The sequence below is a fragment of the Varroa jacobsoni genome, unplaced genomic scaffold (assembly GCF_002532875.2).
Source record: "Varroa jacobsoni isolate VJ856 unplaced genomic scaffold, vjacob_1.0 scaffold_759, whole genome shotgun sequence".
Classification (NCBI taxonomy): domain Eukaryota; kingdom Metazoa; phylum Arthropoda; class Arachnida; order Mesostigmata; family Varroidae; genus Varroa; species Varroa jacobsoni.
In genome coordinates this window covers 271,695-292,588 of record NW_019213661.1, presented here as the reverse complement: position 1 = coordinate 292,588, position 20,894 = coordinate 271,695, and the positions used below count along the sequence as shown (strand labels likewise).

The 20,894-nt window shown below is 36.4% G+C and overlaps 1 protein-coding gene and 1 long non-coding RNA gene across 6 annotated transcripts in view; one reads left to right on the top strand and one right to left on the bottom strand.

Moving 5' to 3' along the window:
• The window catches only part of ClC-a (chloride channel protein 2), a 68,650-nt gene that overhangs the window by 32,589 nt on the left and 15,167 nt on the right, over positions 1–20,894 (top strand). For all 5 annotated transcript variants that reach the window (XM_086969577.1, XM_022838335.2, XM_022838332.2 and 2 more), the window contains 7 exons: positions 6,055–6,205; positions 9,181–9,315; positions 9,957–10,085; positions 10,474–10,556; positions 11,630–11,758; positions 13,722–13,800; positions 16,789–16,914. In XM_086969577.1, the coding sequence (XP_086825703.1) occupies positions 6,055–6,205; positions 9,181–9,315; positions 9,957–10,085; positions 10,474–10,556; positions 11,630–11,758; positions 13,722–13,800; positions 16,789–16,914 (832 nt within the window). The remainder of the gene's footprint in view (positions 1–6,054; positions 6,206–9,180; positions 9,316–9,956; positions 10,086–10,473; positions 10,557–11,629; positions 11,759–13,721; positions 13,801–16,788; positions 16,915–20,894) is intronic.
• LOC147753084 (uncharacterized) overlaps positions 17,489–20,894 on the bottom strand; it is a 12,304-nt gene continuing 8,898 nt past the window's right edge. Inside the window, exon 3 of the long non-coding RNA XR_015312286.1 lies at positions 17,489–17,835. This is a non-coding gene — a long non-coding RNA (uncharacterized LOC147753084). The remainder of the gene's footprint in view (positions 17,836–20,894) is intronic.

Sequence of the window (20,894 nt, the reverse complement as noted above, 5' to 3'; positions counted from 1 at the left end):
CCCATCCTATGGACTCATTCAAAGACAGTCTTAACAAACTGTAACTTTAGTGCTGTTATGGTGTATTGCTAGTCCCTTATTAAGCGCTGACAAAAAGAGTTCTTATAACTGTGAATGGGTAATCAAATAGTACAGTAGTAGCTTTGCTGCCTATATTTCTATACCTAATTAATCCAGTTAGAAAGTACAGACGGTAGTTGAATGAACATGAATAGATAAAAATCATAAACTTGTTTTCGCCCTTCCCTTAATTTTAACATTTTTTAAAATATTTTTGAAAGTCACTAGCGGCAGAAACGACGTAAATGTTTTATCAACATTTGGCATATTTAATCAGGTGGTGTGGAACCCCACACCTCGGTTGGAAAGATGATTTTGTCCAAAATGGTTACCGACTAGTTTTTCTGCTAAAATAAATACATTGTAGTGCAAAGAGTATTGGAAAACCAAATGAGTCGGTCCTTTTGCCTATTTGATAATAATTAAAAATATGGCTTCTCTTTGCCGATTAGGTTAGGACGCTGGGTTTACGCCTGTGGCCATAATGGCTGTGTTGCTTCTCGTCATATCTATATGGGTGTTTTTTAGCTGAGCACCTTTATAATAAAGGAGTGTATTAGCTGGTAGTTTCCGTTGAACTCTGACATTTTTGTAAACCATTCTTTGCTCTGGAGGACCTTTTAATCTACTGCACTGTTGATAGCTAAAAGTCTTTTTAAAGGTCGTATCCAAAAAGTCTAAAGGATTTTGTTCTTTGCATCGCTGTAGAATATTGTCCATATTGGTTTATCGTTTACTCTGATTATCTTCTACTAGTAGCGTTAAAACCATGCCATGTTAGCATTTGAACTGTGTAGAGTGATACCTGAGTATGTCATCTAATGTACCAGCCGAGTATATTTTCTAAACCTTGCGCTATGAGCCTGTTTAATTTGATGTGTTAGCCCAGAACTCCTTCTACTCTAAAGTGTTCTCCTTAAGCCTGATTTCACTTTCTCCTCTGCAAGGTTTCAATGAATAGTAATGGCTATTGAAGTTGTTTGAAGGTACCGGATATTTTCAGTATCATTTGCAGCTGTACTGTATTTATATTGTTTTTCATAGCTTTACTTCATAAAGCCTAGAATGTTACGGACTGCGCAACGCTTGCTAAGACGCTCCTCATAAGACCCGCATATCTTGTGCGTAAACCTTCCTATGGCGGCAATTGCTTTATAAACCTTTTCAGGGGCGTATTTAGCAAGGGCCTACCCGTTAATGACCTGCCAATGAGAACTCGTTGTATTTAATTTCCTCTCCGGGCAAAAACTGGAGAACTTTGATTATAACCACGTAGCAAAAAACTCATTAGAAATATTTTTTAATAATATGCTATAACTATCTCCACTTTCGGCACAATCTATGCACAATATACACCGTAAACTTTGGTCTTTATGACTGCTAGGATGCTTTTTGTATAATACGGTAATATTCATGCAGTCTGCTTTAAGAACCAGATAAATTGCGTGCATTGTTTATTGCCAGATCAAATGACTTGAGAGTAAGGCTTGTCAACAATTGAAGTGTGCAAACTTTTGTTTGCCTAAATAAGTCTAAGATAAGATAAAGTATAGTCATTAGTACAACAGTAACGCACCATAATCGTCGCATAATTGATTGACTTCCCCACGTATCTTTACATAAAGCATGAGTATTTATAAAAAAAATGTACGGTCAGTGTGGAAACCTTTTTGACAATCCTTTGGTGGGTCGCCGAGAATCATTTTTGTATTTATGTCTGTTGCTGTATGATTTGTTATTGTTGTTGTGAATTATTGTAATACCTGTTATACATACAATTCACGCATCCAAAAATATTCACGGATTATTAAGTTTTGTTCTATTATTGTCTGTTACAATAATATATTTTTATTCATAAAGCCTAGTTGTAAATAATGTATTTCAGTGTAAATGTTTGATTAACCGGTGCTTAAGCTTGACAGAATTTGATATGTGATATTATATCACCAACATCTGCACATAACAAATCCAAGGAAAAATAAAATCACATTGTAATAAGCAATATTAGGGTTTTTAACATTACGTCCCGTTAGATCTGTCTGCAGATTTCTAGCATAACTAACAGCCTGCTTAAAGATTCGACAATGCAAAATATATCCCAATTCGATAACTTGCGTATTGTCCAATTAGGCCAATGAGATGTTTGACATATCGTATTAATGCACCTCTACAGCTATGGAGGAGTAAAGCGAAACTTTCAAAAGGCCAGCCTAGAAAGTAAACCAATCCGCTTCGTCGTGTGGCGTTCTTAAATAGCTAGTTACATGGGCGCGACACTTAAGTTATCGATTTCCTGAGATTGAGCTGTCGAAATTGATATTTACCAGAGCCCGGTTGGAAAGGCAAGTCAAAAAATCTAAACACCTGACCATGAAACGAAGGTGGCAAGCGATCAGATTTGTGGGTACGGGATTTTTACAAAAAGCTGTGCATGTCTATTACGATCCGAATGCGACAAACGGATATGTCTTCTACACGAGATTATACTAACATTTAAGGTTGCAGAAAGCCAGCTCGCTTCGATGTTCCGTCAGTAGCTCCAATGAAAAGAGTGAGAAAACGAAACATCTATAAGATTTGTTCAGTTTAGGCGAGCGCTGGTTAACGAGTTAACCACGAAAAACCACCATAACGAAGTGTACCCCGAGCTAATCATCTTTGTTGGAACTGCACGTTTACAAGTACGGAATTTCGCTTTATGGACACACCTGGCTAGAACTTTACTTCTTAAGCCAGTTGATGATATTATAAGGATTATGTTATATTGGTACCATTTAGCATGAACCACAGCATAAACGTAGCTTTTGCGGGAGAAACCATTAATTAGTCAGTTATCGCTGGCGACCCACGGTTACTATACTGCGAGCACGAGCTTGGCCTAGATTGGTCGAAGTCGCGTGCATCCAGTACTCCTGCGGCCAGCAGAAACTTTGGTCTTTGCAATTTGTCACAGGGTTCATTCAAGCGTCAAGGGGATGGTCCTGAAGTTTACAGTCGCGGCATGGACACCGTCCATGCCAGTAATTCACGTTAGCAGATCCATGGAGCCGAGGGAATCGGTAAAAGCAGTAAAACGGACAGTGAGGACTTAGCGTTAAATGAAAGTTTAAACAAGGATGTGTAACACAACTTTTACTCGACGCTAAAGAACATGTCGACATGAATCACGAAATCGTAACATGATAAGCGTTACTGACCTGTAATGAACTAAAATATTATAAGTAACTTTAAGAATCTAACAGACCTTTGGAGTGCTTGGTTTTGCCAACTGACAAAGCAATATCAGCTTGTTTATATATATATATAGAAAGAGAGAGAGAGAGAAATAGATTGTTCTAAGACTTGCACATTTTCTTACCCTGCTTCTGCCAAATTTAGAAAACGGATTAGTCGACATGACACATAACTGTAAACATCTTTTCTTGGCTGTGACAAATCGTAGTTAGTATACACCACGAGCATTCCCTACTTTGTTGTTTCTTTCGAATTAATGTACAGTATGACCAATAACGTAGTTGAGATGTTAGCAAAGCTCGTGTTTTGCACAAAACATTGCTTCCGTATAGCTTTTGAATCCCTACCCAACAATGTATCAATTTCTACGTGTAGCTAAATAATAATATCTAATATAATTGTTCTCTATGATACTCTCGTAAAGGTGATTATCACCTGGTTTGTTGCACTTTTGAGCTTAGGACAAACAATTCATGAACAGCCTTTCTTATTATTATTATTGAAAGTTATGAAATAGTCGTATATTATAATCATATTTCAGATACGGATTTCATGCTTACGGGTTGTAATGGTTACTTAGCTGAAAAAGATAGCTTGCGTAACCCTCAGCAGTGTTCTTCACTTATCATGGATATTTCAGAATAACTGGGGATTTTTGTTGTAGTCATTGTAACATTCCCCTTAATTCATACCCCGTAACAGGGGTTTTCCTTTACATAAAACATCGGTGTAACTAAGAGATTTCAGTATAATGAGGTTCTTTTACATTTGGCTTTATTTTTACCTACAAGGATCCATGGTTCAGTTCAGTAGAATACGGGTGATAAAAATTTCGAAGAAACACCGAAGATCTTCCAAATCGTTGAGCCCGCTCAATGTATTTGGCTTACCTTTGGAGGCGTAATCTATGCCAAAATCCTTTTTTGATCTAAGTGGAGTTCTACATCTGGCATTCGGAAAGGATGATATATATTGACTTGTTCGTCAAATACCTTCATTTACCGATCCTTCCGCATACATCCGAATGGAATTAAAAATCATGTTAAAAACATACACAAGCATACTTTGTATCTATGTGTTGTTTCCTTATTCCACTGGCTAACTGGTCTTTAACAGAATTCATAAGACGACACATAAAAGTATTACTGAATATCATGGCTGCACAAATAGGCCAAGTCAGAAGCCGATTGACTGTAGGTGAAGCTAAATCTTAGAAGAAGACCGTACGGCTTTCTTGGCATTAGGTGGCGTTTTTTTTTATAACATTTCATTTTACGTTTACCCTTAGTCGGCATAAATATAGAAAAATAGTTGATCGTAAATTCAAAATCCGTCGACAAAGTGGACACAGTGTACTCTAACGACTTATCGGCATGGAAAGTTGTCACTCTGAACTAGGTTATACTACAACAGTGTTATTTATGCGAAATACACATGCTAGCTTCAGTTCCGGAAGAAGCCCGCTAGGACTCAGTATCAATATATACCAGCTGGACGCTGCGCATGTTTGCCTGCTTTTCGTGTTATACGTTCGGTACATAGGCTATCAGATATTCCTTCAAACGGCTGGCCGCTAATATGAAACTGTCTTAGCCTGTTAAGGAAATATAAAAAGAGTCCTCAAATGGAGGCACATTTTGGCAGACTGTTTGTCATGGCTATTATGCGTTCATTTTCTATTCTTGGTTCTAGAATAGAGTCCTTGATTTATGGAGGGGAGCACATGCATTTTGCTACTTATGACCTGATAAGAACCCAAAGTTTAATTCGCTGCAGAGCTTTATATTCAACGTATTTAATGAACCGTTTAAAAAGTACACATTTATTAATATCGCTTAACGTACGGTTTCTACTAAAAAGTTATTTGTAGATTAAAGAAGAAACATTTAAGTCATTAGTGAATGTTTAGTGCCCGAAGTTTACAATCTTTGAGAATGTGAGAAAAAGAGGACAATTTAGAATAAATTTAGTCCGGATAGAAAAGGCTAGATGTGAATTGAAGCAAAGTCCGTGTTCTACTAAGATACCTGTCTAGGGACCGTTCCTGCTTTTCTCACTCCAAGTAATACATACAAGAGAAAAAAATACGTAAAAAGTTACATTAGAATATATAAAAGCCTTCCTCTGAGTTAGTATGCGTTAATTCTTATTATATATACAATTAGGATGTTTTAGAACGTAAATAAGGTTTACCATATAGCAGTGTTTTGTGCTAGGCGCAAAAAAGATGTCCATTTCGCCGGACCATCTGTAAAGTAATTGCAAGCTCTTGGTAAGAAGGAAACTTGGTACACGTTAATTAACACTAAATATTAAGACTGAGTTTTTTTGAATTTATAGGTTATGGTTATTATTAAGTCCCTAAAAGTTCGTATTTAAATGTTAGTTATCATTTACTTGCTGTTGATTGTACGTGTCAACACTGTACAATAACAGACAGAGAGATGTATAATAACAAACCAATAGCCTGAAAATTGTACTTTCAAGCGTGAGCGGAGGGAAACGTAGCTAAAATATTTCAAGTAAGAGAAATCTACAGGAGCAACCCCGGAACAGCCTGGAATGTCACACTTCAGTGTTTTCTTTATGATTCATAAGATTCGGCTAGTGAATTTCTTCATACATGTGCTTCCTTTTATTGTGTGAATGTAATCTGCAATGGGAACTAGCATGAAAAACGGCATGAATAAAAACAAGGACAGTTTTATGCATATGAAATTGTAGTTAATCAATTAGGTTACATTTCTTCTTTTCTTCCAGATGTTTGGACAATATAAGGAAGATTTAGGTCAGTTTGCGAGATCGGAAGCTCTAAGGTTAAAAAATCTAGAGAAGTTACGCAAGACTGAGGAAAGACTTTCTAATAAAGATTTAAAACCCTACACCAGCGAGTGTCAGCGCAAGTGTTTCAGTAAGTACCGTCAACAACTCTTACAAAAAAAGTTTGCGCATTTCTATACTCAGGTTCTCCATTGGGAAAGTGTTGCAGATATATAATGAAATCATTGAACCAACTGCTTTCTATTATTTGGTGTAGTAAAATACAAAATTCTGCTGTAATATTATACATCGAAATTATACCAAACTTTTCACGGTACGCCTGATACTGCTTTACGTTCGGTTTGACAGCGCAGATTGTTGCACCAACCATTTTATACTTGACGTAACTTTTGGTCGTAGTAAGATAGTAAAATGATCTTTGAACTATCGAAAAAATATCCTGATCGTTAGCGCGTGCTACAGCTAAAGAAATAAATTGTTTACATGATAAGTACAATTTGTCTATTACTCCATTTCTAAATGCGTTATTTCTATACTCAAGCATATGGAAGATTAAACTTAGATCACAAAGTTATGTTTCAGAAATTTGTAAAGTTAACAATAATTAATAGTATTGCTTGAGCTATTCCTTTACTCTTTGAAACTCGCAAGTTCGCAGCAAATACTTGAAACTCGTTTCAAGTATTTGCTGCGAACGTGCTCAAAAAGTACTGAAACGTTTTACCATGCGAAAGTCTACATTAAGGTTAAAAATGGAAAAATTTCATTTTTACTAATTTCCACAGGAGAAAATGTAAATAGCATTTTTACAGCAGGTCATTTAATCGAAACGTGAAACCGTAACTACCTAGAGCTACCAGATTCGATGGCTTGTTATAAGCAACTTTGTTAGACGAACTATTAAATATTAGTAAATTAACAGTAAAAAGACAGTTCTACACATCTTTAAAACGTCGAGATTTGTTCAACTGATTCTCAGGTTGATTGGTAATCCTGTTCAATAAGAAGTTTGCCAAAAAGCTTGAAACGTGTACGCTAGGTGCGTTTTCTCAGGTTTACAGGTTAAAAAAAGATATTCTTACGGTTCGAATACTGCTTCGAATGACGCGTCACTTTGTTTTATTTGCGAGCCTATTTTTAACTTGATAAGTCTGACTTAAATCAATTCTTCAAATAAAAGCGCTCAATTATATATATTCAAATCAAATGGCTAGAACGGGAATCTGCTGCAAACCCATGGTTGCAAATGAAAAGGATGCTTAAAATTGTTTTCCGTGTTCACTCTTCATTTTAAACGGCTTTATCCAACGATGAGAAGACCAGTTAAAATACTGTTTTAGAATCTCTTGACCTATCATTTGCAAAACTAGACTGAACATCCAGTCAAAAGTATTTGATCCGGGAAGTCACAGATTTTTTCTACTTCCGTAATCGAAAATAAATTTGTCAATAAAAAAATATGTCTTCTGAATGAATCATCAATTCATTTTTAGACTTGTTCTTAGAACTTTGGAAAATTTGCATCAACTGCGGCATGCGTTGGTTTAGATGCAGGTACAGAATTGATTACAGCAAGGACCAAGGAGACAGCGCTCATGGCATAGGGAAATCCTTGGCTGAGCTCTTTGGTTTTTATATTCATGTTGGTGTCCGAATGATATTGATGGAATCCATAAATTAAAAAGGAAGTAATTTTTTGGATAATTTTATGCCATTAGCGGTTAATTCGGTTATTTTTCGTCGCATCAAAGTAGTATGAAAGGGTTAGACAGAAATGCACGTTATTAAGATCAATTAAAAGAATAATCCAGCAAAAGTAGTTCTCTAAATAACGATAATGGTCACTGAATCGGAAGTACTTTCATTGCAAGAGAGCACGACAGCCCATACCTTAGTTACGGAAGTCCGTTTGGTCTTAAAAGCTTGCTCTATCATGTTACCACCTGCTCAGATCCATGCAGAATTTATTATACATATAGTAGTAGCATCGGAAAATAAGCTATTAGCAGTAAGGGCTGAAGTTCGAAACCAAGTCGATGAATGCCTTTTTCTGTGGCCGATTCACTAATCTGAACGGTGGAGGGTATCGCGACAAGGAAAGTAGATTACTTTTAATGGCAAAATAAATCTTCCTCAAAAGTTAAGCACACTTCAGATAAAGAGAAAAACTTTTGCCACTTCTATGTATGGCATACTTTCTGTACTGTTCGAGGCTTTAGGGCATTGATGAAGCATCGATCGAAGTATCTGAAACTCTTTTATTGATGCTTGAAAATAAAAAAAGAAAACGCCAAGGGATGAGTGTCGGTCTGTTACAAGGATATAAAATGACAAAGCAGCTGTATCCATACCGTAAGTCGCTTTTTTAAACTGCTTGGGGTCGCTCATAAACTTCGACGGAACATCGAGAAAGATCATTTTAGTGAAGAAAATGTGGACTAAAAGTTTGGCTACATCCAAATCTTTCACGAAAAATTTAGGCAATGGGTATAAGTTAAAGGTGGCGGACGGAACAAAAGGTTAATCTCAGCATCCTGAAATACTATGCTCTTATTTGTCGGGCTACCGCATTCAAACTTATTCATTTTGTCGTTCCCTATCTCAAAATTTTGATTTTCACAACAGTTGCAAAAGCCAGACGGTATGTTATTGGACTGGACGTTTCCGTTTCTTACATTTTTGGTGCCTGCGCCCTGATGCCGACACTTAGGCTCACGCTGTAGTTAGATTGGCCTAAGGAGTCTAACCGGCTCGTGCAACAAATCGAATTTTAGGCAGAAGAAACCGGCTCAGAAAAAAACAGCAAAAACCCAGAAAGCCATTCTGCTAGAACTGTAACAGGATTTATCAAAAAAGTTGTATCCTTGGTACAGTGGATGCTACAAGAAAATATATACATACATATATAAATTAGCTCCATTGTTCTTTCTAATTTCAGTAAAGAAATCTATTCAGAAATAAGGAGTAAAGAATTCCATGCCACCGTGAACTTCTACATGGCAAATTATGCGGACTGAGAGCTATATAACGTCCAAATGGACCCAAAAAGTGAACATTCATTTTCAAATTTCACTACGAGATGTATTTTCTCGTTCATATTTCCAGATTTTCTATCACGATGTTGGAACAGTACTTTCTCGAAGATTGGTGGCGAAGACTGGTTTTTCCTTCTTCTGCTTGGTGTCATCTCATCGCTCATCTCATTCGCAATGGACTTTGGAATACAGACATTTTTAAGAAGTATATTTCATATCCATATGTTATTTCTACAGTGTGTGTCTACTAACAATATGCCAATTTTTTAAAAAAAGCATTCTTAAAAGAAAGCGTAAAATTACAGCTCACATCACAAATATATAGCTGTATTTTAGTCGAAGCCCTGAGATTCTGTGAAGCTTAAAGGTCGTCTTATAAAGTATCACTAAGCTATTAATTAATACTAGGGTATTTGTTTCAGGTTACTATGTATGCTAAATTGGGTCATGTTAAAACTTCTGTCATTGCCAGTTGAATAACCAACTGGTATAGTACGGTTTTTAGTGGAGCTCGGAAATGGTTACACTTTCCACTAAAGCACTACTACAATTATCAAGTTTATATAGCAATCGCTTTTTATTTTCTAATTACATTGTTCGCGATCGAAACTCATCTTATTTAAAACACTGCTATAGAGAACAGTTTGAAGTTCAGAATCAAAAGGAACTTCACTATTATATCAGAATAAGGGTATATATACCGATCAATACAATTACTTAATTTACGGATCTGTGTACCCTAGTTAAGAGGATAAAGCAAAAGATACCTACAGAATACCAATGCCATTTTATTATTCATTTATTTCAAAGCCATAACGATAATAATCGGTTCCATTCATTGATTAGCTCGTCAATGGCTATATCACGACCTGGCTTCTCATCTGGCGTTAAAATATATTGCGTGGGTTTTCTTTCCTGTTCTACTTATCCTGTTCTCATGTGGATTTGCCCATACAGTAGCGCCACAGGCAATTGGTAAGTGATTATTACGTTCTAACTATCATAGCACATATACGATCATCGCTTTTGCCGCAATAGCTTTTTTGTAGAGTTTGTGTGGCGCGACTTTTACATACTCTAAATAGGTAAAGTCCTTAATTCAATTTAGCACAATGGGCATCCAAATGATAAAATAAAACATGTGTCTAAACTGCGTGTTTTGGCATCAACTGATTATTTTAATTATGAACTTATACATCTTTGATTCCCACGCTTAAGGATTTTTTCTGTTGATTTTTTATTTTCATAGTAATTTTAAAACATCACAACAGAAATGTGTCGAGTTGTCGGAGATCAGAGTTTCAGAATAAGATTTTTGAATTTTCCCTTGGCTTTTATTTATCAACCAAATTCTCTATTTAAGGGTCGGGCATTCCAGAGATGAAAACTATCCTCCGAGGCGTTGTTCTCAAAGAGTATCTTACATTCCAAACACTCGTCGCAAAGGTGAGTTGATTTAATTCCTATGTGTACTGTGCAGATGGTGGTCTCCAATCTACTGTTTCTCAAATATAATATCTCATTAAATTGAACAAAGTAACCATTAATAATTTATTATACATACCGGTAAAACTACTGTCACGCATACACAATCTTGCATACTAACCTTTTTTCGCTTAATATTATAGACAACATGTTACCTGCGTTGCAAAATATATAGAAGTATAAACAAATATATGTGTTTTGACGAATATGTAGTAACAGGTAATTTACCTATCAACTAACATTAAGCTAATCTGTATAATTTGTAAACTGAGTACAACTGGCAGTGAAAACTTTTTAAGTGTGAGGCTACGGGACTGCTCTTTAACGAAAAACGATCGCTTAAATCAATTGCTCGAGTAAGAAAATTATTAATATGAACAATTCGACCATATAATTTTCATTCATCAAGTGTATCGATCAAATACAGGATACAACTAAGAGGTTTAAACATGTGTGATTATTTAAGTTTCAAAGATAAAAAACGAACAACAACTAATTAAAAAAACTTATTAGATAAACCTTTCCTAGAAGAGCTACTCGCTAGGAAAAAGCGGGCCTGGATTTTGTTCGACTTATCGGGAGTTTCCCCAACAGATTTGTGGCGCATAGTGGCTATATAACACAGTAAACATTTGCTGACGCTACACTTTGAACCAGCAGAGGCCACACGTCCACGTTATCGTGGCAATGTGCTCAGAGGTGTGCATTAGTCACTCACATCATGTACACCCTACCGTAAAAACTTAGTCTGCAATCTTTTTACAGCCAAATTATCCTAAGTACCAAGCCTGGGAACAATATGATAGTATCATTTTTACCATTACTTCTAGGTTCTGTAAACTGCAAACGAGTGAGACGGAAATACCGTCCAGTTTGCAATTTGTTATTTAATAATTTACTTGTATTATTATGGTGTAAATTTCATTTTTATTTCCAACAAACTCTCTCGGGCCCTAAACGTAGCGTGTTTCATACATACGTAGGATTTGAAACTGTTTACGGAGTTTTAAGCTAACAAACGGGCTTTTTCATAGGTGATTGGATTAACGTGTACGTTAGGCAGCGGGCTGCCTTTAGGAAAGGAAGGGCCTTTCGTCCACATATCGTCGCTCATTGCAACTGTACTATCTAAAATCATCTATTCGTTCAAAGGCATCTACGAGGTAATTAAAAACATGTCAGTTATTTACAGCCCTACAGATATCCAATTTGTTGAGGAAATATCCATTGTTCTAACGCCCTAACTGTGCGAACTGCTACTATAAGGTTGTGTGACACTGCAAGAAGGGAAAGACTCACACAGGGGTGAAATCGGTCTTCCTGTATAACCTCAACGTGCGAAGCATAAGAAGGCAGTAGTCCGCAGTACCAAGTAAAATCTTCGGTAATGAGACAGACCGTTAATGAAATTGATAAACCAGTAATGTAATATGTTATTAGCCTATGATGAAAATTAGTTATTTGAGATATAAAAGTAGCACTGAAACGCAAAGCATGGGTGGGTACATATTTACAGTTAAAAGAGCTTTGCTTCAATTACACATAAGTGAGTGCTACGCAACAGATCTGTAGAAATTATAGAAGACCGAAGTAATGGTAACATATTGTCATTCAAACAAAGAAGAAAGAAGGAAAGTCAAAAAGACATTCCGTATCTAAATTTCAAACAACACAAAGAAAAGGCGAAACGGACGAAGGCCTGAAAAAAAACAGTCTAAAATTAAATCTGTTTCATGACTATTATTATAATGGGAATAAAAAAGCACAGACGAAAACTTTATAGATGGAAAACAGTAAATTTGTTGATCTAAAGGATTTATTTATAGTATTTACGTGCCTACAAAGTTGCTGACCAATGCCGGTTTGCCTACGAAAGGGCCGACTAAGAAGAAGGCGAAAAGATATTATGTAGGTTTTTTCAGAAAATACAAAGTACTACACCTAACTGAGACGCGCTTTAATGGGTTGTTTCTCGTCAGCTATTATTTAACCTTTACAAGTTTGACAAGCGTTCAGCAATATTAAAAGCATCTTTTTTTGCCAGATATCGATGCTCGATGTCATTCTCAGTTTTTTGTGCCGCTTCTAGAAAAAGAAGAATTTACATTAGAGAAACTTAAACATTCTTGGTAGGATTTGGATTTAAGGGGTTAGAGAATCGTCCAAAAAAAAACACACCTGATGCATCTGGATTTTTTTCATAGAGAAAGTGACAGTCAGTTGGGAGCAGAAAATATTAACTTCCAGTTTTGTGCATCCTCCAGACATTTTGACCTCTTTGATCTTTTGCATTCTTGGGATTGTTTGCCAGTGATCACCCAAGAATTTCTTATTACCGGAATTTTTTATATAAGCAATAATTTAATGAGTTTAGACCTACCAATATCCCTTTGCGCACCGAAAGCTTGAAGAACAATGTCGCGTTTTGAAGACAATACACAACCCGTCATAAAAATGTACAACAGAAACCAGAAGCAAATATCGTTTAAGTATGCATGGAATAAACGGCTAGATTAAAAATCTGGGTTTAGAATTAGTTTCAAACGGTAGAGTCAGGAAGAGGCAGCGTCCCTTGATTAGCGTCAGTTCTGAACTCTATTTATGAACACCATGTCAGACTTGAATTAACAACCTTTTTCCATAAAGAATGAAAATATGCTTATGTACAATATGCATTATAACATAATTAGCAACAAACGAGGAAAGTACAGCAGATACTGTGTCTCTTAAACAAAAACTAATCACCATTTGACCTTTCGACCAAATACGGAGCTCTTACTATATAAACAAGCTCACGATCACAGCAATAAGCTCAGAATCCCATGTGTATTGAAATACTTTCATGAATGAGATAAAAGCAATCTATGTTACAAAAAATAGCGGTACCAAACCAATATATATTGTACATCATTGTATATAGTTCACACATTATATGGTAAGGCATACAGCGTCCTTAGCGAATCATGGGTACTTGTAGTAAGCTATCTATGTTATCTGCTGTTTCAGCTTACTTCACTACCCAAGTTTCTATATCTTAAAATCAACATTTTTACGTATTTATTTCCAAGGCAGTTTTTAACATCATATTTTATATATCTTACAATGTTTATTGTAAAACGATTGCAGAACGAGTCCCGGACGAGTGAAATGTTAGCAGCAGCCTGCGCCGTTGGTGTTGCGTGCACATTTGCTGCTCCGCTCGGAGGTAAGTGCGTCAAATCAGTCCACCCGAGAAATTCTAAGATAACAATTCGTTTAAAGGCGCATTCTGCTTATCCACTGCGGTCTGAGACAATGCTGGCCATTTGACGCATCGATTGTTACATATTAATGTAAACATGGTTTCTTCGAGTGCTTTTTCGGCATGTTCATGTCAACACGGTTTCCATGTTGACATGAAACAAATGAAGTTGGTGCGATTTGTTTTAGGTGTGGTAATTTGAAGTGTAATACTAAACCTTATACACTATATTCTTCAGTGTACCTTCTTATTGAAGGCCTTAAGGCTTCTAAGTGTAAACTAAGTCTAAGCTTAAGTAAGAGTTCTTCAATAAGTATAATGTCATGGTAAAGTGTTGTATTTCAGGTTACAATTACAACTTTAACAATATAGGCATTCAAAGCACTGGTCTAGGAGGCTTAACATATAATATTTTGGTATCTGACCGCGGAAGCATTCCCGCGTTTAAGAAAGCACTATTTTCTTTAGTGCACATTTTTACATGCTCTTTCTATCACAATTGCTCATAAATTATTTGTTAGTTTAAGCTCCATGTATTTGCACTGCTTGTCAAAGAAGCATGTCGTCACATTTTGGTCTAATGTGGAAGTATGACTCTACTTCAAAGGCTGGTTTTACGCTGATTATACACTGATTCTCTAAAGGCGTTTAATAAAAAAAATGTAAAAGCAGTGGTTTTCTTTCATAGTTTGTTGAAAGCAGAACCTAAAAATAAATCTAGTATGTGTAGCCTACATACTTTAGCATTGCTGTATTAAAGTAGAAGTTCTCGCGCTCTTTTTACTGAATAGAAAGTAACACATTTTTTGTTTGTGATAATAGATTATTTTGTTTACGACTGTATTACGACTTTCTCTCTCATCTTACCACCAAATGATGTATCTCCGCGGCGAGTTTCATTTCGAAATTCTTCAACTGCCTTTTTGAGTTGTTGATCTGTGTTCAAAGTAAGATCACAAAGGTGATTGTCCAACAAACGAAAAAGGTGAAAATACGTCGCAAGATCTGGGAAAATCGAAATAGGGTGCAACAAAACGCCCCATTCGATGTCCAGGAAGGTAGGTTCGGGTATGTTTTCCGTGTGTGATTTCGCGTTGTCATGAAACAAGATTGTCTGACCTCGTTTGCCGAATTTGTTTTCTTGAATTGCCTTGTTGACTCGGTGCAATTCGGCCAGTAAACTATATGATTTGCAGAAAATAACTTCTGCCTAACAAAGTGCTTGACTTAAAACATTTAGAAAGCAATTCCCAGTGAATCAGGTTTTTGCAATCGCACTAAACGCAAGCCATACCTTTTTTTTTTTGGTTAAAGATATGGGTGAACCCTGGACCTCAGCTCCTCTACTAGACTCATTTCGGTCTGTAGTTCATGTCGACATACAGGCACCGTTTCTCACTGCTAGTGAGATATCTGTATAAAATCGATCATCGCGGCCGTGGAACGTTTGATACCGGGCGAGATGTTGAACGGCCATAATGCTTTCCCGGAGTCAGGAAATTCAAGAGGTCGCCAAGCATTCCTGAATAACTTCATAGGCCTTAAGGTGGCTAACAACGGTCGTGTGGTTGTAGCCAATCTTTTGGCCAATTCTCGGGTTGTTTGTCGGTTATATTTCTTTCCAAAGTGGCTTCAGTGGTTGTCATCAAGCCCAGACGGTCGGCCAAAGCGGGAGGCATTTTCCAGGCCCCAAGTACCATTTTCGGGCTCAATAAAATTACTCTTGAGCATTTATTTCAGCCATAACGTCGTTACCATATACCAGGCAACTATCTCGGGCTCTTTTGGTAGCGTTTTGTTCTCGATCAATTGCACAGTGCAAAAAGTGCTGAATATGTATTTTTTTTTTACCTGAAACACCCATCTTTGAAGAGTTCTATGGTACTGAAGTTGCAGTTACAACACGACACCGCCAAAGCCCACAGAGATAGAGCGGGAAAAATGTTTTCGAACGGTATATAAGTCGTGGACAACAATTGATGTTCAATAAGTATATTAGTACAGAAAAAACACTACGTTATTAACAACTGTTACGAACATTTTCTTTGCAACCTAATAATATAGAGTTGCCCTTACAATTTTAACTGATAGAATTTCAGCGAGCAACTGACCTCAAGGTGAATTACTTTTTGACGGTGTTGATAAAAAGTTTTTTTTGCATATGGGTCCATGCAAAGTTCATGCAAATGAACTCGAACTCTGTAAGCCTTCAGTTAATCCCTTCAGCGGAGAACAATCGTAAGGGACTATGAATAGAGTAGAAAAGTAGTGACGGGATATGCACAATCAATTATTTAATAAGTGTAGTAAGTGCGACTTTACCTGCTCAAACAAAAAGAAATATGAATACTATTTTGGAAATAGGGTAATTCTAATAGGAGTATCCATTGAAGATATGATGATCGTGGTTCCACCGAATCTACCTCTGACGTTCATGTAACTAATGTTATACTGTTTGTTATATTAAGTCCAACTTTATAAGAATATCGGACGTTTTGTAACCGTGAACAAAGCGTCTAACAAAGGTTTGCATGACTACGATTGTAATTCATGTAGCTCATACGAAGCACTTTAATAGACGACACATGTACATGGAGGTGCCTCATATTGACATACAATACGATTTTGGCGCCTACATTTATTATTTTTGTTAGGCTCACGACTGTTGTTGATGGATCCCGTCTGAATAGCAATCAGAATACTGCAATATATTGTAAATAGTTCCGTACATAGCACCCGCTGTAGGTTTCATCAAAAGGAACCCTGATTTCGCTTTGTCTGAATTGGTGCTAACGAAAATTACTATGCTTCACACAGTTTTATTGGATTCATAGTCATATCATTACACATTGATCACAAATTTTATTTTACGAAAATATATTAACTGTGCAGAGTTAATTATAATTTCATTTCATGTGATGGTCGAAAATTGTTATATTCTACCATTTTCAGGTGTCTTATTCAGTATCGAGGTAACATCAGTGTTTTTTGCGGTCCGCAATTACTGGCGGGGTTTCTTTGCGGCCGCTTGTGGTGCTCTCGTGTGGCAGCTGCTTGGCGTCTGGTTACGAGAACAAGGTATTGAACGCCATACAATCTTATGTGTACGCTTACATTCGTCCTTACATTTACATCATGAATTTACAATCATATTCTCATGTTAACTATATAAAAAGTGAACTATAGGCTTAAAACTTTTTTTACGAGTTTTCCGAAACTGAGTTCCAGAAACATGCGGGAAGTACTAAAGCACAAACTTGTTTTTCATTTAATTGTTTTTTTTATTTGCAAACCTTATGTTCGAGGTTTGTGTCATCAAGCATACGAATTATGCCATATATGGATCAAACTGGGTTCAATCGCGGCTTCGTGGAACATCGGCTTGACTTACTAAACCATCTTATTCATCTTTATAAATATGGAATACTATTCTGCTTAAGGGGAATACTATTCTGCTTAAGGTGCATAAAAAGGGAAATTCATGAGAAGTCATCTAGACCAAAGCAGCTTTAAAAAACTGAAAAAAATAATTTGTTTTCAAACTGAAACTATTAAAATATTCGATTGCGTGCTATTGGCTTCAAGGTCTTACTGCAAGCAGTCGTCTAATCGGAGGGACAAAGACGAAAGGCAAAAGACGCATCGACTGAAAGTATAGTATACAGCTGAACTGCTACGTAGCTTATATCTTACGAAAACCTTACATTTGCCAACCAATTCGCACGTTTCTGGTTCCAATAATTATTGTCAACTACCGCATGAGCAAAGCACCGTAATAATTTTCGAAACTGTCATTAGTACCACAATAAGCTTTTTTTTTTGAAAGTTAATAGTATTTATGTATCATAGTATTTCCTAGAACGATTGTGTAACGTGATGCAATCAGGAGTACAGAATCATTTGCAGTGCTTTATATATATAATTTACCCTTCCAGTGATTTGATAATAAGAAACGTCGTTTGCAGCACCTAAGCATTCTGAAGTGTTGACAGAGGAGTACTGAAATTAAAGAAAAACAAAATACTGAATGAAGCCATGTTGTTTACGTTTGAACGGTAGAGTTGTGTACAGTTGCTTGAGTATTTCTATTGTTGCACCTATAAAGGGTTTTGTGCGCCTAGAATTAAAATAAACGAATGCCAGTTACATGTAATAACAAAGAATCTGGTCCTTCATAGAGGTGAGGGTTTTTATAGCTATTATATTGCCAGTTGTCAATAGATAAGCTCGGATAAGATCGGATCATATAACTAGTAATGTCACTATTTTGGCTTGAAAATCTCTAAGAGGGCACTCCACACAAAAACCCGACTCACATTTGCCAAACAAATCAATTCAATTTATTGCTGAACTTATTAACTTGTGAGTGGCGTACTGTCTCTCCGTTCTTTTATAGGATTCGATCTCGACCGGCTCTATATCATTGAGCGCAACAAATGTAAGATTAACAATTACATTAGTAAAGCAAGGAAACGCACCTAATTTGTTGCACCTCAATGTAGTCGTAAAGAAGACTTTTTAAACAGACTTCTTAGAAAATGCTGAACTAATCTCACTGATTGTAATTGCGATACTGTAGCCGTTTTTTGGGTATCCACTACCACTAAGAGATGCATATAGGCTCAAAGTTTAAATAAAACCAAAAGATAGAAGGGTAGACAGTATCTACTGTATTATTTATATCATAACTGCACAGTTCATTAAAAAGCTTTATGGATTTACATTTTTTTTCATTTATGTTCGCTATGAGCCCGCATATTTTTTCCCACCTTCTCTTCACTAGTGTTAAACCTGTATACTAACAACGCTAAGGCTAACATTAAATGTGTGTGTTATCAGTATACGTCAAACAATTATTAACGATCAATAACTTAATAAACCTGAGACGTCACGGTTCAGCTCGTTGCTGTATCATCACGGCCCTCTGTCTCAGACTTGCAATACCTTTGCAGAAAATGGCACACTCATAACCAACTGTGGTCTCTTCTGCCTCTTTTGACATTCCCAACCACGCACTTACGTAAACTTCGTCGTTAACCCCATTCATCTCAAATGGCCCTTCATCCATCAGCATGTGTATTTGTATGGATGTATGTCACACGTGTATGGCTGCAGGCGGGAATACCTCTCTTCCTTGCAAGAAAGGATCTACTTCTTGTTATAGTACTCTTCTACAGAAACTGTAATATTAACCCCACCAGCTTTTTAACCTCTTAAAAGCAAGTAAGTATACGCAAAGATATGTTTCCTCTTCCTAACTAAACTTTCCATAAACAATCCTAAAGTATATATTAGCATATTAGAAATATTGTCACACAGCTTAAAAGTATATAATATTATCAGGTCCTATCATGCTTATGGCTGTCCCATCTGAAAGCAAACTTCGAACATTTGAACTATCCGTGTTTGGTAGTTAACCTGTTGTTTATTCTCCATAAAATGCAATGTAACAGTTACTGATGTAGCGCTTCGGGACACCTTAAGCATAACACTGTGCCAGAATATAAGTGTATTTAAAATTTTCTTTTTTTTTATTTTTAAAAAAAGCATTTAATTATAAATGGCTTTGTAAATGAGCAGACAATAACTGTTGTCATATGGTCATGCGCATAACTTCAAAAGGTCTTCCTTAGACCTAAGGGAATACTACTTATTCTTCCAACTGTTCTGACCAACATCTCGATGATGCAGAATTCAGATATCACCAGCTTGTTTAAAATCGTAACTCAGATTCTAATATAAGCAATTCTCTTCACTTATATAGCAAAATAACCCCTACACGCACATCTAGCGCTTTCTATAAGTGAAGTTCACTATTCAAATTTGAATCCCCTTGGACCAATATCTGGGATAATTACCAAAGTTTGGCTTTGGACCGTCTCGGGATGTAATCTATTGTTTCAATGTTAACAGTAATCTTCCTCTAGTCAAATAAAAATAGGCTAGGGGTGGAAAAAGGCAAACTATTTGCTTTCATGTTCAAGCTTTTTTAGGCATTTTCAGACGCTACAGTCGTGCGGGCGGTGGAGGTCTATGAAACAAAAAACAGAAAAGCATGCTTTTGACTTATCATAGTAGCGAAGACATTACGAATATGGGTGTATTATATAATGCCGAGAAAATGATAGTCATACTAAAATAATCATAGTCTAATTGACTGTAAGTTGCTAATGACAGTATGCTAGGTTTTCTTTATTGAGGTCTTCGACTTCATGCGAGTACAAATTATGTTTCCTATAAGATGCTTCCTGCCAGTTGAATAAATAGACAGATTTGTATAGCGTAACTGTGCTGTTTTTGTGCTGTACTTACTGGTGCTTCTGTCAGAGCTTTTATGTTGCGCTCCAGGCATGTTTGACAAAGTTCCCTATTTGAGGAGTTGAATGGTGGTTAAAAAAAGTAACCTCTTTCATATATAAAATTTGATCTATCATCCAAAATGTGTAGGTGAGGTACGCTTATATTCGATCAAGCATTTTTCACTCTACTTTTTCGAAACACACTTTTTTGATGTTTGTGTAGGAAGTCCTTAACTCAATTTCTGTTGTTCCCAGCTAATATTGCAAACCAGGTACGTTGCCTATGAGACTCGCAGCGCATTTTGCTTTCTTTTTTTATCTATGCGAAGACGTGCAGCCTTTTTTTTTAGGAATTAGGCTGTATGTGAAACAAAATTTTTCGTGACTTTCTCCTTTTCTTTGTTCTGTATACAATGATATGTGCCTACTGCAGTGCTTGCTTACATTCATTAGTGTGCTGTTTTAAGTTAACAATCGAATTGCCTTAGATTCACGGTGACGAGATTGATGGGTGTTGACCTAATAACTAATTTACTTACTCAACAAAAAAGCACATCATAATGGCTCATTATCAAAAATGAGCAGTGTTCTGGAATATCCTGCTAGTTTGTTTAAGAAATAAGAAATAATAGACAACGGTATCTTATTCATTTACAGCCTTTAAGTGCAGCCTAGAGATACATTTTCCTGGCATTTAGGTGGATCTTTTTGAAAGCTTTCAAGACACCGCTAAGGAGCTCAAGAAATTGTATTACATTG